At 42.3% G+C, this 23760-nt stretch overlaps 1 protein-coding gene across 1 annotated transcript in view; it reads right to left on the reverse strand.

Annotated features, from left to right (window-relative positions):
* Nucleotides 1-23760, reverse strand: part of LOC124722543 (microtubule-associated protein 1B-like) — a 633686-nt gene that overhangs the window by 51787 nt on the left and 558139 nt on the right. Inside the window, exon 14 of the mRNA XM_047247685.1 lies at nt 10896-11108. Within this exon, the coding sequence (XP_047103641.1) occupies nt 10896-11108 (213 nt within the window). The remainder of the gene's footprint in view (nt 1-10895; nt 11109-23760) is intronic.

Raw genomic sequence — 23760 nt, forward strand, 5'->3', positions numbered from 1 at the left:
GAAGTCTCCCTCGGTTAGTGATAGCTTGTTCTTTTCAAAATTATTTTTGACTGTCCTTATTTTTATTTTTTGTTGTTGTTATTGCTTAAAGCTATTAAAGTCTTCACTTCTGGTGGTGGACAACCATTTTGGCCAAGCTTTCTTTCTTAATAGCAATGGTTTTTCACAACGTTCATTTCACCATCCCTAGTGTCTTAAGAGTGGCACTATTTCAAGTGCTGTTATACTAATTTTGCTTTAATCTCTTCCTACACTTCTAAGCCTATACTTAGCTGTTACTTGAATTTTTGTTTCATTAGTGTTTCAGAATCAAATTTATAAATCCAATGCCCCTGTTTTGAAATCCATGTTTGTGGCATAAATTTAATTTTTATTGCAGTTAGATAGTGATCTGTTGCTATATTTGCCCACTTTGTAACTTTCAGGTTCTTAGTTTGTTTTTGATTGCTAAAAGATATAGTTACATGGCCATGTGAATTTCTTCTGGGTTTGTATTGGGTGATTTCCAAGTTTTCTGTTTCCTTGGCAGTTTGTTAAAGTTTGTGGACCATAGTTTCCTCAGTTTTATTCATTCTTTTGTGCTTTGGATACTCTCCAATAGTTTTCCTGAACTTTCATTCTTTTCCAGTCTGTGCTTTGAAGTCCCCTAATAAAAGCTTGACATTCTTCAGTGGAACCACTACTAAGATGTTTATTTTAATAATGTAGATAATAAGAGTTTGCTGCCACAAGTGCTTGAGGACATCGGACAGATGAAGCTACTTAGTGTGAGTTTGCAGTTGTAGGGTGGAAGTCCTAAGATCTTGGGTCCAAACTAAAACAACTGATTTTATGTAATTTTGTATTAATTGAGTTGTGAAGCATAATTCCCCCAGTCAGATCCCTGTTTCTTGTTCTGGATTGCCTGTCACAGGTTTTGCAATATCTGACAATAATGTCAGCATTTAAAGCGCCTCCCCTTGTAGTAAAACTTGATCAGGAGGACACCACGTTGATCCCAGAAGACAATGCACACAATTTTTGACAGAGATTGTCTGTCTGAATCTGACTTTCATAACAGAGCAACCATACTGCCAATGAATGGATTGACAACACAAGCAAGAAACTATTGCCTTTCTTTTCATGTGATTGTCAAGATGTGAATGCTGTGGTGAGAATTTGTGTTTGTGTTTACCTGCTGGCAGCCATCATGCACATATACTGTGGAAACCAAGCCTTTGGCCGATAATTTTGTTCAACAGTGAGCAAGAGATAGGGGGAAAAAGGCGAGTGTTCCAAATTTGTGAAGTGCTTGTGCTGCAGAATTATTTGTTGCAGACTTCTCATCAGTTCTGAAGTAGTCAGCCACTACAATATTTTCTGTGCACATTGTATTGATTTTAAATGAAATGTCTGTACCATTGTCTAATTACATATATTGTTGCTCACAATGTCAGGTCTATGGATGTGGCAGAACTGACAGACAGTTCCTGCTGGAGTTAGTTTCTGAGTGTGGTACCAAGCTCACAGTTGGCAGAAGATAGTACTGATGTTGCCTGTATCTCCTACACATATGAATGATGACTACTGCCACAACACTGAAACTACACCACATTGTTGCCTCATACCCACTCTCTGCAATCAGTCATGTATGTTCCACACCCATGACTATATCATGTGTACTTTGTACAATATGTGATCCACAGGATAAATAAATAAATACAAATACAAATACAAATGACTCATGCCATAACTGTATGTGGTTGGAAACTGCATTCTAGGTGACCTCCATACAAAGGCTAGTAAAATGGCAGTTGTGGTGATATAACACCACTTATGTCTTAAGAGTTCCTGCACAGCTGGTTTAGAGTGCCACATCAGACAAAATGCATGTGTGTGTAACCTTTGATGGTCATCCTTTATCCACAATAACAGTACGCAGACACTTGCATGATGATGTGCACAACATTACCAGATCAGTGGTTTGTTCACCACTGGCCTAGTATCACAGAAAAGAGCATTTACAATGGAACAGGCATATGTGAACTGGACTCACAAGCAACTGCAGACAGTGCTCTTTGCTGATGAATCCAAAAGTTTGCTTGACAGTGATTTTCAGCTTTCTCAGTTTGCTGGCGAGCACCTGAGCCTGTTTACCATGGATGATAACATCCATTTTTCTGATGGTGTTTGTGTTGGAGGGTGGTTCCATATGGGACCATGTCTGCTGAAGCATACAAAGGTGACATGTTGTATCACCAAGTAAGCATAATTTGTACAATAATGAGGAGAAAGCTGAGCCCCCACACCTATAATAGCTATCATCACAGAGTATGTCTAGTTAACTGAGAAATCACATAATTTGTACAATAATGAGGAGAAAGCTGAGCCCCCACAACTATAATAGCTATCACCACGGAGTATGTCTATTTAACTGAGAAAGTGGTAAAGTTCTCTGTACATTATTCCTCCAGGACTATATGTATTTCTTGTGCTTCTCTACAAATCCTGATAAATGTACAGTGATACTAGTCCACTTGGCTCATGCCATTACTCCTACACTTGTACTTCACAGGCCAACTAGGGTGCCTGGTGAAAAGCATACAGCATGACAGTATTGTTAGCCCCATTCTTGTTGCACAAATATATGGTACATCTGCGAGAATCACAAGGTTCTTTGTGATGATATTATTTCTTCTTAGGCTTCAAACAAAATTTTATTTTTATTTCTTAGAATTATTAAGAAATTAATGTATTTATATTCTGCTAAAATAATGTCGTTATTTAACATTCTGCATCTGCCTAAGCAACAAATGTTTCAATTGCTCTGTGATATTTTATGGAATATAGCAGTGTAAGACAGTTCACTTAAGCAAAATTGTATTTTACAGGAGTTAAGATGTAATTTCATGTGAGGAAAGTATATAATGCTAGATTAGCAACAATACTAAAAAAACCAGTCTCCCACTTAAATGGATAAATATCTGGTTTACTACCAGTTATATGAGCTTAGGTATTTTTCAGCCCTTCCTCTTTGTTTATTGCATGTAACACATGGCAGTACTCCAGAAGAGTATCACTGAAAGATTTATAATCTGATAGATCATAATTGTTGGTTAAAAATTCAACTCATTGTTGTTAATCCATAAAAGTGTCATTTCAAGAGGCAGTGGATCTTAATGGCCACTGCATGTAGCAAGAAGTTAGAAGTGTTGGTTAAACTTCATTAATGAATTTGAAAATATTCAATTAAATTCACTGATAAATCAAGTTCCACAGACCCCAAGAAGAAGGAGAATCTTCAGGGATGTGCAACGAGTCAATTTATACATTAACAAAAGACAAATATATTAAAACCTGTATAATGTATTAACAATAAACTAGCACTACTACATTTAATGTTATTCACACTTATGCTACTGAAATTTAAATTCTCATGAAACATAATGATATTACTGTCTATCAGATCTGTGTAAATAACAAATTAAATAATGAGTAACTCAAAACTATATGCCTCACAAAACACATGTCAGTGAACTGAAAACATTTTGTCTGTTGCCAGAGAAAATCCACTCTTCAAGTGGGAGCAGATGAAAACAAGTAGAAAGATGTAAAATTGTAAGCTCTCAGAACCATAGGCACCTTCTCTTGGCAGAATAGAAGAGAGAGTTGAATGAAGAGAGGAAAAAGATGAAGAAAGTGAGACTGGTACAAGTTAAGATACAAGGAAAGTTACTCAGGGCCCCAAGTCAAGGGAGACAAACTGGACAGGGTGAGAAGGACTATGTTGAGAAAAAAATATGTAGACATGAAGAATAAGGATCTAAAATCTTAAAAAAGTTTGTTTTATTTGAAAAGCTTTAAGAGTTTTCACATAGCAAATACACACATGCATTACTTTTCAGAATGGTCTCATAATATAGAAGCTGCATTCACATATCAGGTATCTTCAATATGTACAATGTTCATCATTAGTGTGAAAGTAACCCACACATCTCTCACAATCATGGATATCCAGTCTACCTTAGCTTCACTGTATATGCCAGAATATTGGGAGACAGTGTTTCGGGTCTCTACTTGATTATTATGTCATTCATTTCTCACAAAAAAATTTCTGAAGCACTGCAAGATATCAAACTTTATGTTCAACAAAGGATATGGTTCCACACACTTTCAAAGGAATGTCTGTGGTAGTTACCCCCATTGACTTTCCTGGGATATGTGTTAGTCATGGTGGTTCTGTTTTATGGCCTCCATATTCATCTGACCAAAATCTCCCTGGATTTTGTCCTGTGGGCACACTTGAAGGAGCACATTTAGTCTACTCCACCATCCACCAATGAATGTGTAAAAACTGGTAGTGCAAGTCCATGCTCCTCTTGTAACTGCCGATGCAGCTCTGATATGAAGAGTTCAGAGAAGTATGATCCAGTGAGTCTCTAAGTGTTTGGAGATGCAGGGAGCTCACTTTGAACATATACTCTGAAGTCATCATATGCTTTGTGAAAGAAAAGGTGTCACTGATAGTTTGTTTATAAGATTTTAGAAGGTATCTGATGTATTACGTATGGCTGCTTGTACTGAATGTAGTAGTATGTTTAACGTCTCCACATTGATAAGTTTTGTAGTTATTTCAGTTTTATGATAGGTAAGTTTTGTTTGATAAATATTTTCAATATGTCTGACCAATGATTATTATTTTCTGCAGCTGCAGGATATGTATAATTTAAGAAACAGTGTACACTATAGCAGTATTGGACAAACTGATGCCTTCACTATTTAATCTCTCAGAGCTATCCATTCATCTTGTGCTGTATTCCTTGCTCCTGTTTCAGTCATCACCTATAACCAATAAGTTATGGTCAGAGTTCGCATCTGCCCTGGGAAATGTCTTACCCTTTAATATGTGGCTCTGAAAGCTCTATCATACCATTATATAATAACTCTGAAAGTGGTATATTGAAAGTAAAAAAATGGATGGAAAGGAAATACAATAAATAGGAACCATAAATTGAGGCCAGGTTACTAGCACATTCTGGAGGAAATTTCCACCTGTAATGTTCTGAGGAACTGATACTGGGCAGGAGAATCCTGATTGCACATGTTGTGAAACAGACACATCATCACAATTATCACTTTCTAGACCATGAACTGCCTCAAAAGACTATTTATTGCTTTCATATACAGAGTGAAGAAAAATTCATATGTTTTTCCACAGTCCAATTCCCTGTCCAGCACCAATACAAAAATGTCACCAACACTTCCTGGTTAGTGCAGTGGGTAGAGTTTTGTGTTAGAATATTTGAGGTGAAGAATTTAATTCCTGGTCTGGGTGTAATTTTTTATATTTACCAAACAAAAATATTACCTGTAGACCCAGAATCTAACTTCTCACCTCAAATATTCTAACACGAAACTTTTGTCACACATGCGATTATAGTGTCACCAAATTGCTATTATTTGATGTCGATTTTCTACTGAAAATATGCATAGGATGAAATTTTCTTACAGACATTTTTGTGTTGATAGTACATTGTGAAGTCCAACTTGACAATTTTTTGTTCATCCTGCATACTTTCTGCCTGTACCCGCTCATTCTAGTTGACAACTTTGTGACTGTCTCACCAATAAGTTTGGCTGCTAATAAACTGACAAAGCCTTTTCTTACAACTTTTATGTTTTCCTACGCCTTTTTTCACCACTTATTTCAACTCATTAGGGTCTCCTTTTCTACCGTGATGAGTCCCATTACTTGTTATTTCTTTTTTCCTTTTGGTAACAGGCTTTTTCAGTCTTAAAAGTGATGTTCTACATCCTGATCTGTGAAAGCTGCCTGTCTCTGGAAAACCCCAAAGGTCAAACCTTGAAAGTCCCTATTTCTAGATATAACCCCACCCTCCACCATTCCCTTCTATGTTTCTAAGTACAGCAATCAGCTGCATTTACTGAATCCATCCATGACCTTCATTTGCCAATAAGCTTTGGATCTCCAAGTGTGGACTACTCAAGAGCATGTAGTCATCAGGAAAAACAACCACAGCATGCTAAGAATCAGAATGTGAAATGACAGATTCATTAATCACATATGTAGGTTAGAAAATCTAAAAAGGGAAACAGATAGGTTGAAATTAAAGTGAGGACCAGTGAAGTTCAGCGGCAGTATGAACAGGACTTCTTGTCAGGTGAGTACCTGACTCAACTAAAAGTAATGCAGGAGCAGGTCTAATAATGAATAAGAAAATATAAATGCAGATAAGCTACTGTGAGTTGCATGGTGAATGCACTATTGATGCCAAGAAAGCCAACACCCACCACAGCAGTACAAGTTTATAAGCCAACTAGCTCTGCATCTGATGAAGAGATTGAAAGAATGTATGAGAACATAAAAAAATTATTCAGATAGTTAAGTGAGAGGAAAATTTAATTGTGTTGGGTGCGGTAACCCAGTGTTACCAACTCGATCATCTTGGCAACTCGCTGTCCATTAAATCAGCAGGAAATGAGGTGCTGGCCTGTCACTTGTTATTCAAGTAGCCTGTGTTGGCGCATGATAGCTAACCTCAACTTCCAAGAGGTGGCACATTCAGACAGCACTAACAGCTGTGCATCAAGAGTGGCAGCTGCCAACAGTTGGGAATGTCACATGCTATTGTGTATAACCCCAGAGTGGAATGGCTTCATTTCATTGTGTAATGGTTTATGCTCTTGTTACCTTCACACTGAAATTCCGGGAAACGGGTACAGCCATGGACAGATGTCACAGGCTGTATCTGGTGTGACATGCAAGAAACACATCAACAGAGAATAGAACATGACCAAAGAAGAAAGCAAGAAACTTGTGGTTTTGCCTTTCTGTGGTACAGTGTGGGGAAAGGTTAGCCAGCTCCTGAAGAGATATAACATTTCATCGCTGTTCAGACCCCCAGCAAACATTTGGCAGCTCATGAGGCCTGTGAAGGATGATCTAGGGCTTTAAACACCTGGAGTGTACAAGATACCATGTAAGTGTGGCTGTTACTATGTCGGCCAAACAGTGCGCACTGTGGAGCAACACCGGACGGAACACGAGAGGTGCCTATGCCTATGCTATCCAGAACATGCCTTAGAAAATGGACACCGAATTCTATTCGATGAAACATCTGTCATTATGAAGATGAAGGGATTTTGGGATAGCATCATAAAAGAAGCTATTGAAATAAAAACCTCTGAAAACACCGTCAACAATGACGGTGGTTTGCAGCTCAGTACAGCCTGGGACCCGGATATTGCAAAGTTAAAACGGCCGCGACGGACGTGGGATGAAAATATTACCATATATGACAAGGAAGAGCACCAGTGACGTCACAGCCAGCAGTATGGCTATATAGCGACACGGCCATGGTGACACAACAGTCCGTCTTACCACTTGACAATGACCGGGGAGAGCTCGGTCCAAAGCTCATGGGATTTTAACTACATGATGCGGTTGGAAGCCCAAGAATATTTTATCAACTGGATGTATCATTTTGCTACCAAACTGCAATTTTTTTGTATGGAAAACATATCATTGAACCTTGCCTTGAACAGTTCCTCGCGGTTTGATCCAGCACCATACATAAAACCACCCATTACATGGAGCATTGTTCCACCAAGCTTTCTTTGGTCCCAACTTTATGACACCAACCCATCCACTGTTATCTTACACTTTTCATTTCCTCAAAACAAATGACTTCATCATTATCTCCCCTCAGACTAGGAATCTACGACTTAGGTACTCAAATGTCACAAGTACATGAAGGAGAGTCTGCACCAGCTGACCCTTTTACTTTTGGCATCTGCCATCAGGATCTTAGTTTACTGCTTCTAATTGACCTACAATATTTCCTAAACTCAAGCACCTCCAAAGGATTAATGTGTGAATCCCTATCACTTCTTACCCCCTCAAAACTGTGTACCCCCAACTTCAACTACTTCAGGAAACCAAACTGCCCTAGTGATCCCTTAGCTGTTGTGTGTCTACATTGTTGGATCATCATCTGCAACCTACCATACAGAAAATTGCTTCTAATTTTACTGACACCAATGATTTCCTGGAACATCTGACATCTGTACCTGATTTACCCCAGCCACACACCTTGTTAGTCACTACTAATGGCACCCACCTCTATACCAACATTCCCAACACACAACATTTATCTGTAGACTGGTTATAGAAATATACTTCTGGTGTTACCTATGCCTTTACCACCCATAATTATCCAATGAGTCTAGTTCACAAAAAAATTCTCAGGCCAAATAAATTAGTTTTTCAGCTGCCAGTCTCAAAAAAACTAAAGAGCACTCTCTTTCAATATCCAATCTCATCCTGATATAAAATTAAATAAATAACTTCTTCAACATGGTTATCAGTTTCTGACATGATATGCTGAAATGAGGTCTACTTTATTTAAAATTCTACACTTACATTTATACTGTTACACCCTATAGTGGACATTTATCCTGTTGCCATTATCAATTTCCTCTCTCCTGTTCCATTGGCAAAAAGTGTATGGGAAGAATGACACTCAGTATGCCACAATTTGAGCTCTAATTTCTCTGATTTTACCATCACAGTCATTTTGCAAGATGTGTGTGAAAGGAAGTTATATGTTGCTTGACTCTTGTAAGTAACTACACTCTCACAATTTTAACAGTAAACACCTGTACGGCGAGTGTCTCACTCTTGTAGTGTCCAACAACAGAGTTTTACTGTCTCTGTGGTGCTCATTCTTATTAAGTTAACCTATTATTAAAGTCAGCACTCTTCTTTGGATCATTTACATTTCCTCTATTCATCCTACTTGGTAGGGACCCAGACTGAGGAGCAGTATTCAATAATCAGTTGAATGAAAGTTTTGTAAGCCATTTCTTTTGTAAGTGAAGAACATTTCATTGAGATTCTTTCAATGAATCTCAATCCCACATTTGCTTATCTTGTCACACATTTTATTACTTCCTATCATTTTGAAACACTTTGGATAGATACCCCTAAATATTTTACAGTTACTTCTACACACCAAATCATAACATCTTGCTGTCACATGCCACTCCTTTTGAATCTGTTTCCTTGCTCCGCAGTTTTTACCACTGCAAGATTTTTTCTCTACACTCTCCAGTAACTTCATGTGCCAGCTACTTGAAAGAACTATCCCACTGATGGAAGAAAAAGCTGTGACACAGCTTATGTCACATACCAATATACATGCCTTTCATGTTGGTATGACAACCACAAACATGTTAATAAGGATAGTCAAAGAATATATACTAACAGCACACAGCACTTCATTTAGAGCATAATCTGAAACATGATGATATGAACTTTGGAGCTTATTTAGACACGTACACAACTGGGATTCTTCCTGTCAACAACAGTTCCTCATAACTTCACTGATGGGAACTCGCTTTACATTGTATGTGCTCGGTTCTTGTCACCATCTTATCTCAGTTTTCATCATTTTTTGGGTATTGATCCTCTTTTCTTTTCATTTTATTTACTTATTAATTTTAATCTCTGAATCATTTGTCTTGTAGTTAATTTTCCACTCATTTTACTTATTTATATGGTATTTGCACTTATCTCTGACATGCCTACTGCCATCTCTCTCATTTCTAAGTTCTCAGGTTTTCAAATTTTGTCTGCATCCAGCAATCCATTTTTCCCTCTCATACTATCTTGTGCCAGAAAAGGGAGCCCTTGGCTCTGTAAGCCATCAATTTCACAGTCATGTTTTTTCTCTCTCTCCATAAGAACATATTTTGAAATATTGTGTTTTATGTGTTTGGTCAAATTCAAAGACAAGAAGATAAACCAATAAGAAAAAAGCAACTGCTCTAGTAAACAGTACTCTCTACTACTTACCAGCATGTCATACACTCATAAACACTACAGATAAAACAAATGAGTCTAATCCTTACTAAATTGAGGATTAGCACTTTCTTCCACTGACCCCTTATATGTATATTATAGCTAAGTAAATGGAAACATAACCATATAATATAATTTAATTCATCATTATGAATGAGTCATTTCCTAAATCTGATATTATTTTTATTATACAGTAAGTCAGTGGAGCAGCTTAGTCTTTCCATTAAGTTACCATGTACTTCTGTGGATGAATAAAACTAAGTGTTGAATAAGTAAGCAGTGATAGGCTGGACATTTAAGAAATGCCATGATGCAGACACAGATATATTAGTAAGAGAGCCATTTCTGTAAAAGACAGAAATCATAACATGTATTCAGGCCTCCATGCTATCAGGATCTGCTGTGAAATTTCATTATGCCACAAATTCCAATTTTTAGTCTCAGATTTTACATGTGAAATGACTGCACAGTGGGAAGGATTTAGCTATGACATTTTATTTGTCTATAATAAATCAGCAAAACAATAAAAATTCAAATGATGCTGAAAAAAGAAGAATTTGATTTCAGATCCTCTCAGTATGAGCCCGATATAGCACTTATATATCCTCTTGCTCCCCAAATTGATCTTTTTGGAGGAAGATACTGATCTAAATGTTATTTACTTTTGTAACACAATACTGTGAAATTTTAGTTTTCCACTATTTAATTTAGTTTCTGATGCATATAACCAAAGTTAGTATTATGTACTTAGATGGAACAACACTTTCATAATGGAGGATGAAGCTTTCACTATTAATTTAATTTTCCCAGAGCTTCTGCACATCAGCCAGTTTAGTTGCAAGAAGCAGCATCTCATCATTGCATTTGAGGAAACGCTAGTATCCTACCAGTCTGAACAAGTTGCTTTATTTCCAGCACACCTCACACTGAAATATATTAAGTACTGGGAGCTGATAATGAAATATGTGATGAGATAGTAATATGATAGACATAAAAACGTCTGTGAACATAAACTTAAGGAAGGGAACCCTACCTTCAAGAACATTTTGGGTTACAGTGAAAGTCTTTCCTGTGTCTAGCGGCACAGTCCAGTTGACTGGTTCAGGAGATCGCATGATGATCTGCTCAGGTGATTTCACCCTAGTTGGCTCAGGTGGAGATTTCACTACAGCTGGCTCAATCTCTTCCTTTGACTCTGATACAGTTTCTTCCTTTACTTCTTCATCCTTCTTTTCTTCTTCAGCACCTGAAAACCATCAATAAATAATTTAGCTGAAGTATATATCAATATTATTGATCCCACAAATAACTTATTTCTATGTACATAATGTGAATTCATTGTGCCATTTCTCATTTTCTGTTTGCTTAAGTTTATTATATATAAAGGGAACAATAATATTATTTATAAATATAAAGAAATTATAATTATGTAGAACCAAGAGTGTATCATGTATTATATGTTCATTTCTTCTTTATGCACAAGATGTGCTCAACTTCTGTTATATAAAAGAACCATAACTGGATGTTAGTAATTATGCAGCGTATAAAATTAATGACTGTAAAAAACCCACAGGGGATGAGCAGTGGCACAATTCACACAAGTCTGTGTACTTTGCAAACATTTATTCACCAAACAGACAGAATTTTATTGTCAGACTTCCCAACATTATCTATTATGTTTATGAGGCAAACATCTAACTCTGCAACTGATTGTATGAAGTAGTCTGACAGTCTTAAAAGTATCAGTCCTGCTCATCAAAAGGAAACTATTATAATAAAACTGGCAAATGTGCCACACATAAACAATTAGGACCACAAAGAGAAACATGCAAAGTATACGAGTATGAATGAAGCTGTCTCCTTATACCCTACTGAATGGAAAATTAAAGAGCTCTTAAATAATGTGTCAGCAGCAATGTTGCATTTACAAAGCAAAATTTAAGGATATATAATAATGGAGACATGACACAAAAGCTGATAGGAATCTTGGAAAAGAGCCAACTTTCAAAAACTATTAAACACATTAAAACGTACGCAAACATTAAAATTATCCCTTTGGGTTTGTTTAATGAAACACAAAGTAGTAGTAGGGTGTTTAAAATGTAGAAAGCAACGATGATGTTTCTTAGTGTAAAATCAATTTGTTTTCCTTTCTATTTAATAGTGTGTATCAACTGGAAGAAAGGACCTATGATTAAGGAATATTTAAAAGCCGTTGCTGAAGTAAATTAAAGAAATATAAACTAAATCAAGTGATGACAAACAGTATGGGTATGAAGCATTAAAGTACACAATCATTTAAAAGTTAACACCATAGGAGTGCCACATAATGTTATATTTATGTGCAACAGAAGAATTAAGGGCTTTCATGTGCCAGAAGAACATAAACACAGAAATCTAGCTTCAAATGAGACAATTCTTCTTTGGCAACTAATGCTCACTACAAAAAGTAGACGCCTTGAGAAAGAATAAATACATGATGTAGTACCTGTTTGTAAGACCATTTATATCGTATTGCTCATACCGTACTTTCTGTAGACAATGATATGGACTAAGAAGGAAGAAAACCTGCATTACTTTGCTTACAATATTCTGCATGATCACTGTTCATTTTCATTACATTGCACATTGAAGTGGTAACCAAAATACATCATATTGGTGTAAAATATCTGTGGAACTGTACACACAAGCAACAGTAAGCAAAACAAGATAGGCAATACTTGTATGAAGCCACTACATAAATGCATTACTCCCAATGAGTCTTGTGTGTAATAGGCATATGGAAAAAAAGCTTAAACATTTTGGAGCACTTATGCGCTCTATTCTTTACGAGATTTATTGCTCTGATTCTATGTCAGAGGCTTAGTATGTATGTGACACACTAAGTGTCAGAATGTAGTTGTTACATATTTGATCACACAATTTCAGCATAGGACTGAAAGTTTGGTTTCAACAGAGGACTGTTAGGTTTTTAATACTTTAGTGTGTTGAGAGTGTAGCCAGTGAGACAGATGATGTTTGGCTAAGTCCTGACACGCTGTTAAAATACTGGTGCAAATATATTTATAGTTACAAATGTAATGGCAGTGTTTGTAATTGGGGTACATCATGTACATGCCATTCAGTTTTCCAAGCTGGGCAAGGAGGCAAAAATGTTGCAGAAACTACAAAAAACTGTTTCTGTTTTAAAAGTGAGATAATAGCTAAAATTATGGCACTGTTCACATTGGAAGAACAATCTCCTTTCAAACTGGTATGTTGATTTTCAGTACTCTGTAGGTGTTTTATTCTTGTGGATGAGAGTAATTAGGAAAGCTGCAGTTCAAATACAGTTGTTGTTGCTTCATAATGGTAAAAGATCAATGATACTGTTAAATCATTAGTTACCTGAAGTAGAAATTATGTCACAGTTCACATAATGTATTGATATGCAAAATACACTGTCATACATATTCTGATGTGGATGACCTTACTCACTGTGCACAGATTCAACAATGCTCCTGTTGAATATGGGAGCCTCTTGCAGATAAAATGCTGCATAAATATACAGCAACATTGATAATCTTTCACGGACTATGCACACAGCAGAAGACATCAATTTTACAATAAACTGTTAATATTTAGATCTGAGTGCACAACTATATACATAGATTAAAAGAATACAATATCCTGCACCATCAGCAACTCCAACAGAAGAACTATAGACATCAACTAGTGTCAAAAGTAGCACACTGTGCCATATTAATTCTAACAGTTTACAATATTTGCACAAATAATAGAAGTATATATCCACTGAAAATACCGAGCTCAATATATGAGAATAATGGTACGATTATGTTTATGCCAGATGGAAATTATTGATTTACTATGACTGAAAATTCATCAGACATGAAAGAAACCAAGATATAGGATGGAGAGTTTCCAGATAGGCTTAATGTAAATACACTCCTGGAAATTGAAATAAGAACACCGTGAATTCATTGTCCCAGGAAGGGGAAACTTTATTGACACATTCCTGGGGTCAGATACATCACATGATCACACTGACAGAACCACAGGCACATAGACACAGGCAACAGAGCATGCACAATGTCGGCACTAGTACAGTGTATATCCACCTTTCGCAGCAATGCAGGCTGCTATTCTCCCATGGAGACAATCGTAGAGATGCTGGATGTAGTCCTGTGGAACGGCTTGCCATGCCATTTCCACCTGGCACCTCAGTTGGACCAGCGTTCGTGCTGGACGTGCAGACCGCGTGAGACGACGCTTTATCCAGTCCCAAACATGCTCAATGGGGGACAGATCCGGAGATCTTGCTGGCCAGGGTAGTTGACTTACACCTTCTAGAGCACGTTGGGTGGCACGGGATACATGCAGACGTGCATTGTCCTGTTGGAACAGCAAGTTCCCTTGCCAGTCTAGGAATGGTAGAACGATGGGTTCGATGACGGTTTGGATGTACCGTGCACTATTCAGTGTCCCCTCGACGATCACCAGTGGTGTACGGCCAGTGTAGGAGATCGCTCCCCACACCATGATGCTGGGTGTTGGCCCTGTGTGCCTCGGTCGTATGCAGTCCAGATTGTGGCACTCACCTGCACGGCGCAAACACGCATACGACCATCATTGGCACCAAGGCAGAAGCGACTCTCATCGCTGAAGACGACACGTCTCCATTCGTCCCTCCATTCACGCCTGTCGCGACACCACTGGAGGCGGGCTGCACGATGTTGGGGCGTGAGCGGAAGACGGCCTAACGGTGTGCGGGACCGTAGCCCAGCTTCATGGAGACGGTTGCGAATGATCCTCGCCGATACCCCAGGAGCAACAGTGTCCCTAATTTGCTGGGAAGTGGCGGTGCGGTCCCCTACGGCACTGCGTAGGATCCTACGGTCTTGGCGTGCATCCGTGCGTCGCTGCGGTCCGGTCGCAGGTCGACGGGCACGTGCACCTTCCGCCGACCACTGGCGACAACATCAATGTACTGTGGAGACCTCACGCCCCACGTGTTGAGCAATTCGGCGGTACGTCCACCCGGCCTCCCGCATGCCCACTATACGCCCTCGCTCAAAGTCCGTCAACTGCACATACGGTTCACGTCCACGCTGTCGCGGTATGCTACCAGTGTTAAAGACTACGATGGAGCTCCGTATGCCACGGCAAACTGGCTGACACTGACGGCGGCGGTGCACAAATGCTGCGCAGCTAGCGCCATTCAACGGCCAACACCGCGGTTCCTGGTGTGTCCGCTGTGCCGTGCGTGTGATCATTGCTTGTACAGCCCTCTCGCGGCGTCCGGAGCAAGTATGGTGGGTCTGACACACCGGTGTCAATGTGTTCTTTTTTCCATTTCCAGGAGTGTAAGATACTTCTAAGTCATCAGTGGAGTTTTGAATGGAAGACATAATAAACATCTGTTAAATTACTGAAGAAGCAAGATGTTTACATGCAAAGGAAGAGAGAAATGTTGAATGTCATACAGTGGTTTACAAGTATCAGTATCTTCATATTACACACAGAATGTAGAGGTTTATATCAACAAGCAAGCTACAGTGCAACAAGTTAAACAAATTTATAATAAAGCACCAGTTGATGATTCAGAATTATTTCAAGGTTAGAAAATAATCCTTTTAAGCTACTTTGACAAGAATGCTTGTGGTACATTTATAGACACAAACTATTACTTTATGTACATTCTTGTGTAGTATAATACTTCTTTTGATATATCATAGTGACTCTGACTGTAGATTTCCACTTTAAATGGCACAGTTGATTTACTCATTTGCTTCATTATTAGAATGCTGTACAGCTTCTTAAAACAACCCCTTAACCAAACATGCAAGCCTAACCGTATACAGAAATATTATGTGGAATACAGAAAAGATAATACTTAAGAATATGCATATGTTGTTTGAATATGTTATATGAAAGAGGACATAAATTTAATTATGTTCAGTAATATATTTCTTTGTTAAGTACCTACAGTAATATAGTGGATGAGTTTGTTCACAGGACTGAGAAAGTCAAGGGCACACCACTTCCACTATAATCAAAAGTATTATAGCACTGTGGTGTTCAAAGCAACCTTTGGGTAGATGAATGTTTTGTTATAACAAATTGAAATAATTTACAAAATACATACTTTGACAGAAATCTCTACCAAATGTAGCACAGCACTTCTTTATTAGATTTGTATAAAAATCATGACACAAATTTCCTTAGACTCCCATAGGAAGTAGAATGTTTTTGATTTAACTGCAACAAATTTGTTCAAGATGACACAGCAGGTGAAACTGATCTATCAAAATTATAATTTGTGAAAAAGTAGCTTTCTACTTAAAAATTATATCAGTTAGAAATCCACAGAAAGCAAATTACATAAAAAGTTTGTCACTCTGATGTTACTTTCCTAAAGGGAACTGCACAAAAATTTTAAAATTTTTCACAGTCTTTGGTGTTTTACTGTTTGAAGAGTATACACCATATCTGGCATGCCATGTCTGAGTCCTCACAATCTAATGATAACTTCATCTAAGTAAAGAAATATCATATATGCCATCTCTCTGGGAGATATGCAAAGTCTACTCAAGTGTTTACTCACATTTTAACTGTTTGTGTACTGTGTTTATGAAGTGGAGATAGAAAACCAGCCTGACACTTGCACCTACATGGATCTGGGAAACAATCTAAAATTTACACCAAGTCTACCTGGTGTGCTAGACCAATATCTGCTAACTTGGAACCACTCCAAGCTGGTTGATGTGGCCATCTCTGTGTGTTACACCATATGAGCATGACATCAATTTTTTGTAAACATGAATAAGTTTGAAAATCAATTATAGTTAATAGGAAAAATATATCAGCTTTGTAGTGATACCCAGTGACATAACTTATTATAGCTTTAAAAACAATTATATAGTGAATGGAGAGTGTGCCTTTGGTTTGAATTGAGATCCTTCTGATTGTCATCCTTATATCATAAGCCATGAAATCACTAGTACTACAATTTAGTACTCTCATTCTACCAATGTGATGGATTGTATATTGTTGAGGTACAGACAGGCACAATGAAAAGACTGTTACACATACAGCTTTCAGCCAAAGACTTCTTCAGTAAACAAAACACACACATATTCACATAAGTAAGCATACCTCATGCAGACATGACTGATACCACTGGCAGTTCCAGTCAGAATGTGACTGTCATGTAATAGCAATCTGGAGTGGCATGGGCAAGGGGGAGGGATAGCACATTATGAATGGGGCGAGAGAAGAGCACTGTCTGGCATAACATGCAAGGACTAGAGAGCGCCAGGCACAGCATCGCGAGGTGGGGATGTGGGGGATGAAATGGGGACCAGAAAAGATAAGGATTGGGAAAGGAGAGGAGCAGGGAAGGGGAAAGGACAGGAGGGTACATTGGCAGGGGACAGCACATAAAGGGAGTGAAAGTATGTGAAAAGGAAGGAACTTAGGGACGGGGGGGGGGGGGGGGGGTGGAAACTGTTGGGTGGAGGGTGTGAGAAAGGTAAGTTACCGTTGGTTAAGGTTGGGACACTTTTGGGAGTGGAGAATATGTTGTAAAAGTGACTCCCATTTGTACAGTTCAGAAAAACTTGTGGTGGAGGCGAGGATCCAGATGGTCTGAGTTGTGAAGCAGCCATTGAAATCAAGCATATTATGTTCAGCTGTATGTTGTAGGATGTCTCTCATTTCAGGGCATGGTGATAGATAATCAAACACATGACAAAGGATGTGGTTCAGTTGTTTCAATCCATAAGGTAATTGTTGGGTGATGAAAGGGACACTCTTTTGTAGCTGGCTCTTGGGGAATGGTGGGAGGATTGGGAGTGTGTTGGGAAATGGCATGGGAAATCTGTTTGCAGACTAGTTCCAGGGAATGGTGCCTGTCTGTAAAGACCTTGGTGAAACCTTAGCAGTTCCCCTGGAACTAGTCTGCAAACAGATTTACCAAGCCATTTCCCCACACACACCCAGTCCTCCCACCAGCCCCAAGAGCCAGCTACGAAACAGTGCCTTCATCATCCAATACCACCCCTGACTGTAACAACTGATCTACATCCACTTTGATTATCTATCATCATGCCCTGAAATGAGAGACATCCTATCCAAGATCCTAAAGTGGAATGCCCACCTAACTTCCACAACATCCTATTCAATTCCTATGCCACTCCCAGCCCCAACCCCTCGCCATAGGTATCATATCGCTGAGGAAGACACAGGTACAAGACCTGCCAAATCCATTCACCCAGCACTTCCTCCTCCAGTCCTGTCACAGACTTATCTTACCTCATCAAAAGCCAGGCCACCTGTGAAAGCAGCCGTGTTATATACCAGCTCTGCTGCATCCATGCACAGCTTTTTATATTGGTATGACTACCAACCAGCTGTCCACCAGAATGAATGGCCACTACCAAACTGGGGCCAGGATCAAAATAGACCACCCTGTGATGCAACATACAGCTGAACATAACATGCTCGATTTTAGTGGCTGCTTCACAACACAGGCCATCTGGATCCTCCCCTCCACCAATAGCCTTTCTGAACTGCACAGATGCACTGAACTGCACACATTCCCCATTCCTAAAATTATCCCAGCCTCAACCTACATCCCCCTGTGGGTTCGGGGGTTAGAATAGGCCCGCGGTATTCCTGCCTGTTGTAAGAGGCGACTAAAAGGAGTCTCACATGTTTCGGCCTTATGTGATGGTCCCCTCTTGGGTTTGACCTCCACCTTTCTAAATTATTCCGAAGAGCGAGCCAATTGGTGCACTGTATCCGTCGTGCATTGAGACCTTTAGCCACCTTTTTTATCGTTGCAATGGTGTCCCGCTCGTTTTCCATCTCTTGGGCGAGGATACGTCCCTGGGTGCGATTCCCACGCTGCACTCTGCAGTGTTGCTTTTAACTGCGGCGATGGCCTTGGACATTTTTGCACCTAAGATCCAGCGCGGTAGCCAGTCTGTTGTGGTGGGGCCGCCATGTACCCTGTTGGTTGTAGCCCCCTGACAACGCAGGGATCGCTCTACTGATGCCTGCGCCGTTAACTCCCCACGTATGCCAAGGAGTAGATGCCCATCTCCCTGGGGCATCAGGACTCCCGGCAATGGCCATCCTGCCAGGTGGCTATTGCTGTGGCTGGGTGGCGCCCGCGGGGAGGGCCCTTGGTCGGAGTAGGTGGCATCAGGACGGATGACCCGCAATGAAGCGTGGTACATCATCTCTCGCTGGCGGCCAGCCACCAGCAGTCTCTAAGCGTTCGAGGGCTCATTTTAAAGCTAACGTTTATGACCCCAAATCGTTCTCCTCCCTGGCCACACCATGGGAGGAACGAAAGGCAATGAATGACAGTGACATGTATTCGCCCAGGTATCTCGTCTGTACCAGAGCTGATGGTAACTCGTTTCTATCCGTGAAGCCTCAGTTCTTTGTAGAGCATTTAGAGGACAAGTTTGGGGAGGTGGAGGGCTTGTCCAAAATGCACTCTGGGTCAGTTTTGATAAAAACGGCATCCTCTGCCCAGTCACACAGGTTACTCACTTGTGACAAGTTGGGGGATGTTAACGTTACCATCACCCCACATAAGAGTTTAAATATGGTCCAGGGTATTATTTTCCATCGGGACCTACTTTTGCAGTCTGATGACGAGCTGCGCGCCAATTTAGAGCGCCGTGGTGTACATTTCGCCCGGCGCGTTCATCGGGGTCCGAGGGACAAGCAGGTAGCTACCGGTGCCTTCATTTTAGCCTTCGAAGGTGATACATTACCAGAGAAGGTCAAGGTGATGGTCTACCGATGTGACATCAAACCCTATATCCCTCCCCCGATGCGGTGCTTTAAGTGCTGGAAGTTCGGTCACATGTCCTCTCGCTGTACTTCTAGCCTCACATGTCGAGATTGTGGACGCCCATCTCATCCCGATACTCCATGTGCCCTGCCTCCCATCTGTGTCAACTGCTGGGAGCACCATTCACCTTGCTCGCCAGACTGCAGAATCTTCCAGAAAGAACGCAAAATCATGGAATATAAGACCCTGGACCGACTGACCTACACTGAGGCTAAGCAGAAATTTGAACGGTTACATCCTGTGCGCATGATGTCATCTTATGCCTCCACTGTCACTCCTGCTCCAGCTCCTTCAGCTGCAAGTCATACCGTCAGCTCTCAGAGTCAGAGGACCTCACCTGCCCCCTTGACGATGGGGGCCCCTTCTCTCGCTGTTGCTCCCACACCATCTACCTCGGGAGCAGCACCCACTAAACCACTGGGGACACCAGTCCCCACTTCTAAGCCGGAGAAGCGTAAGTCTTCTTTGGCTTCTCTCGCTCGGAAGGGATCCCTTGGGTCACTCCCTTCCCAGGTTCCTACCAGCGGCACAGCAGACACCAACCAGTGGCTGAAGACACCACAGATCGCTGGTCGACGGGCTTCGCGATCCTCTTCGGTCCCCGAGACTGACTCCAATAAGCCCTCTCAACAACGGCAACCAAAGGAACAGCGAGAGAAAATGACTTTGAAGACCCGTAAGACCAAGACACCTGCAGTGGCACCTACTCCACCGCTACCTAAAAGCTCTGCGTCTGATGATGAGGTGGAGATCCTTGCGTCTGCTGAGGACCTCGATCTCGCGGGTCCCTCAGACGCAATGGATAGCACTTGCACGGGTGCTCCATCGGAGGCAGCAGGTGACCCAGCGGCGTAATCTGCCTTCCCAGTCCCGTCACGCCTTTCTCCGCCATGGACAATACCATCCTCCAGTGGAACTGCAGCGGTTTCTTCCACCATCTAGCTGAGCTCCGCCAACTTATCAGCCTTCACCCTTTCTTCTGCATTGCTCTTCAGGAAACTTGGTTTCCAGCAATGCGAACCCCCACCCTCCGTGGCTATCGGGGTTATTATAAGAACCGGGCAGCATATGAAAGGGTGTCTGGTGGCGTCTGCCTCTATGTCTTTCACTCTTTGCACAGCGAGTCTGTCCCTCTCCACACACCTTTAGAGGCTGTCGCTGTTCGGGTGTGGACGCCACAGGCTGTTACCGTCTGCAGTCTTTACCTTCCACCGGATGGTGATGTCTCGCAGTATGTCCTGGCTGCGCTGATAGCCCAATTGCCGCCACCTTTCTTGCTATTGGGCGACTTCAACGCCCATAACCCTCTGTGGGGTGGGTCAGTGGCAACAGGTCGAGGCGCCACCGTTGAGCATTTATTGTCGCAGCTCGATCTCTCGATTTTAAATGATGGTGCCTTCACACACTTCAGTGTGGCGCATGGCACATACTCCGCCATTGACCTTTCAATCTGTAGCCCTAGCCTCTTACCGTCTGTCCAATGGAGTGTGCATGACGACCTGTGTGGTAGTGACCACTTTCCGATCTTTCTGTCACTACCACAGCGTCACTCTTCTGGGCGTCCTAGCAGATGGGCTATGAATAAGGCTGACTGGGACTTGTTCTCCTCCACTGCCGCTATTGAGCCTCTGTCTAATGATGACATTGATGCGGTGGTTCAATCGGTCACCACCGGCATCATTACTGCCGCCGAATCTGCCATTCCCCGTTCCTCTGGGTCCCCTCGGCGGTGGACTGTGCCTTGGTGGTCGCCTGAGATCGCTGCAGCGATTAAAGATCGCCGGCGGGCGCTACAGCGTCACAAGCGACATCCCTTCATTGAACACCTCATCACCTTCAAACGGCTGCGAGCACGGGCCCGCCACCTTATCCGCCAAAGCAAGCAGGAGTGCTGGGAGTGGTATGTGTCCACCATTGGCCTCCATGTCTCTCCATCCCAGGTCTGGGCCAAGATCCGACGCCTCTATGGCTATCGGACCTCTGTCAGTGTCCCTGCGCTCTCACTGAATGGAGCAGTTTGTACAGACTCCGATGAAATTGCCAACAGCTTGGCAGAGCAGTTTGCTCTCAGTTCCGCTTCTTCCAATTACCCGCTGGCCTTCCGCTCCACTAAAGAGCGGATGGAACATCGGAGCCTTTCGTTTCGCACCCACCACCCAGAATCCCACAATGCTCCATTCAGTGAGTGGGAATTTCGCAGTGCCCTAGCCGCTTGTCCTGATACCGCTCCTGGGCCAGATGGCATCCACTGTCAGATGCTGAAAAACCTTTCAGTGGACTGCCAGCGGCGCCTCCTCGATCTTTACAACCGTCTTTGGGTCGAGGGGGAGTTTCCGTCGCGATGGTGGGAAAGCGTTGTCGTCCCCGTTTTGAAACCTGGAAAGAGCCCTCTGGAGGTGGACAGCTACCGTCCCATTAGCCTCACCAACATTCTTTGTAAGTTGCTTGAACAGATGGTGAGCCGGCGCTTGAATTGGGTACTGGAGTCTTGGGGCCTTCTGGCTCCGTCTCAGGGTGGGTTCCGTAAAGGCCGCTCCGCCACCGACAATCTGGTGAGCCTGGAGTCGGCCATTTGTACTGCCTTTGCCTGCCATCGGCACCTGGTCGCTGTCTTTTTCGACATGCGGAAGGCGTACGATACGACATGGCATCATCACATCCTTTCTATGCTTCATGGATGGGATCTTCGGGGCCCTCTGCCAATCTTTATCAGAAATTTTCTGTCGTATCGTACCTTCCGCGTGCAAGTCGTGGCCTCATATAGTTCCTCCCACGTCCAGGAGACCGGTGTGCCACAGGGTTCTGTTTTAAGTGTCTGCCTGTTTTTAATAGCCATTAACGGGCTCGCTGCGGCCGTGGGAAATTCTATCTCCGCTTCCCTGTATGCTTACGACTTCTGCCTTTACTACGCTCTGTTGAACGTCAGCTACAGGGCGCTATCCGCAAGGCGCAGTCTTGGGCTGTAGCTCATGGGTTCCAGTTTTTGCCAGCCAAGACCTGCGTTATGCATTTCTGCCGGCGACGTACTGTCCACCCGGAGCCGTGGCTTTATCTTGCTGGCGAACTTCTTTCCGTGGTGGAATCACACAGGTTTTTGGGGGTGGTTTTTGATGCCCGGTTGACTTGGCTGTCTCATATCCGGCAGCTCAAACAGGCGTGTTTGCGCCACCTCAATGCTCTGCGATGCTTGAGCCACACCCGCTGGGGCGCCGACCGATCTACCCTGTTACGGCTCTACCAGGCGTTAATCCAGTCTCGCCTGGATTATGGGAGCCTGGCTTATGGCTCAGCATCCCCATCTGCGTTGCGGGTGCTGGACCCAATCCTCCATAGCGGGATACGCCTTGCCACTGGTGCTTTCCACACCAGCCCTGTGGACAGCATACTAGTGGACGCAGGTGTCCCTCCACTGCGGTTATGACGTCAACAACTACTGGCTGCTTATGCTGCCCATGTTTTTAGCTTGCCTGGGCATCCAAATTACCGTGTCCTGTTCCCACAGTCAGTCGTCCATCTGCCAGACCATCGGCCCCGGTCGGGTTGTCCGATCGCCGTACACATCAAGGAGCTTCTCTCCGGGCTTGGGTTTTTTCCTGTTCCACCTCCTTTCCGGGCACCTCTGCATACACCCCCATGGAGTGCGCCTCGCCCTTGCCTTCGGCTCAACTTGGCACAGGGCCCGAAGGACTCAGTACCTCCAGAGGCCTTCCGCTGCCACTTTTATTCCATCCTGGCCGTGCATCAGGGCTCTGGCATAGTTTACACTGACGGCTCGATGGTCGCTGGTCGAGTCGGTTATGCGCTAACTCTAGGGGACCATTCCGAACAACGTTCCTTGCCGGATGGCTGCAGCGTTTACACTGCTGAGCTAGTCGCCATCTTTCATGCCCTAGAGTATATCCGCTCCTGCTCAGGTGAGTCCTTCGTTATCTGTAGCGATTCCCTGAGCGGTTTACGAGCTCTCGACCAGTGTTTCCCTCATTCCCGTCTGGTGCTGGCTATCCAGGAGTCCCTGCATACTCTTGCG

The sequence above is a fragment of the Schistocerca piceifrons genome, chromosome X (genome assembly GCF_021461385.2).
Source record: "Schistocerca piceifrons isolate TAMUIC-IGC-003096 chromosome X, iqSchPice1.1, whole genome shotgun sequence".
NCBI lineage: Eukaryota > Metazoa > Arthropoda > Insecta > Orthoptera > Acrididae > Schistocerca > Schistocerca piceifrons.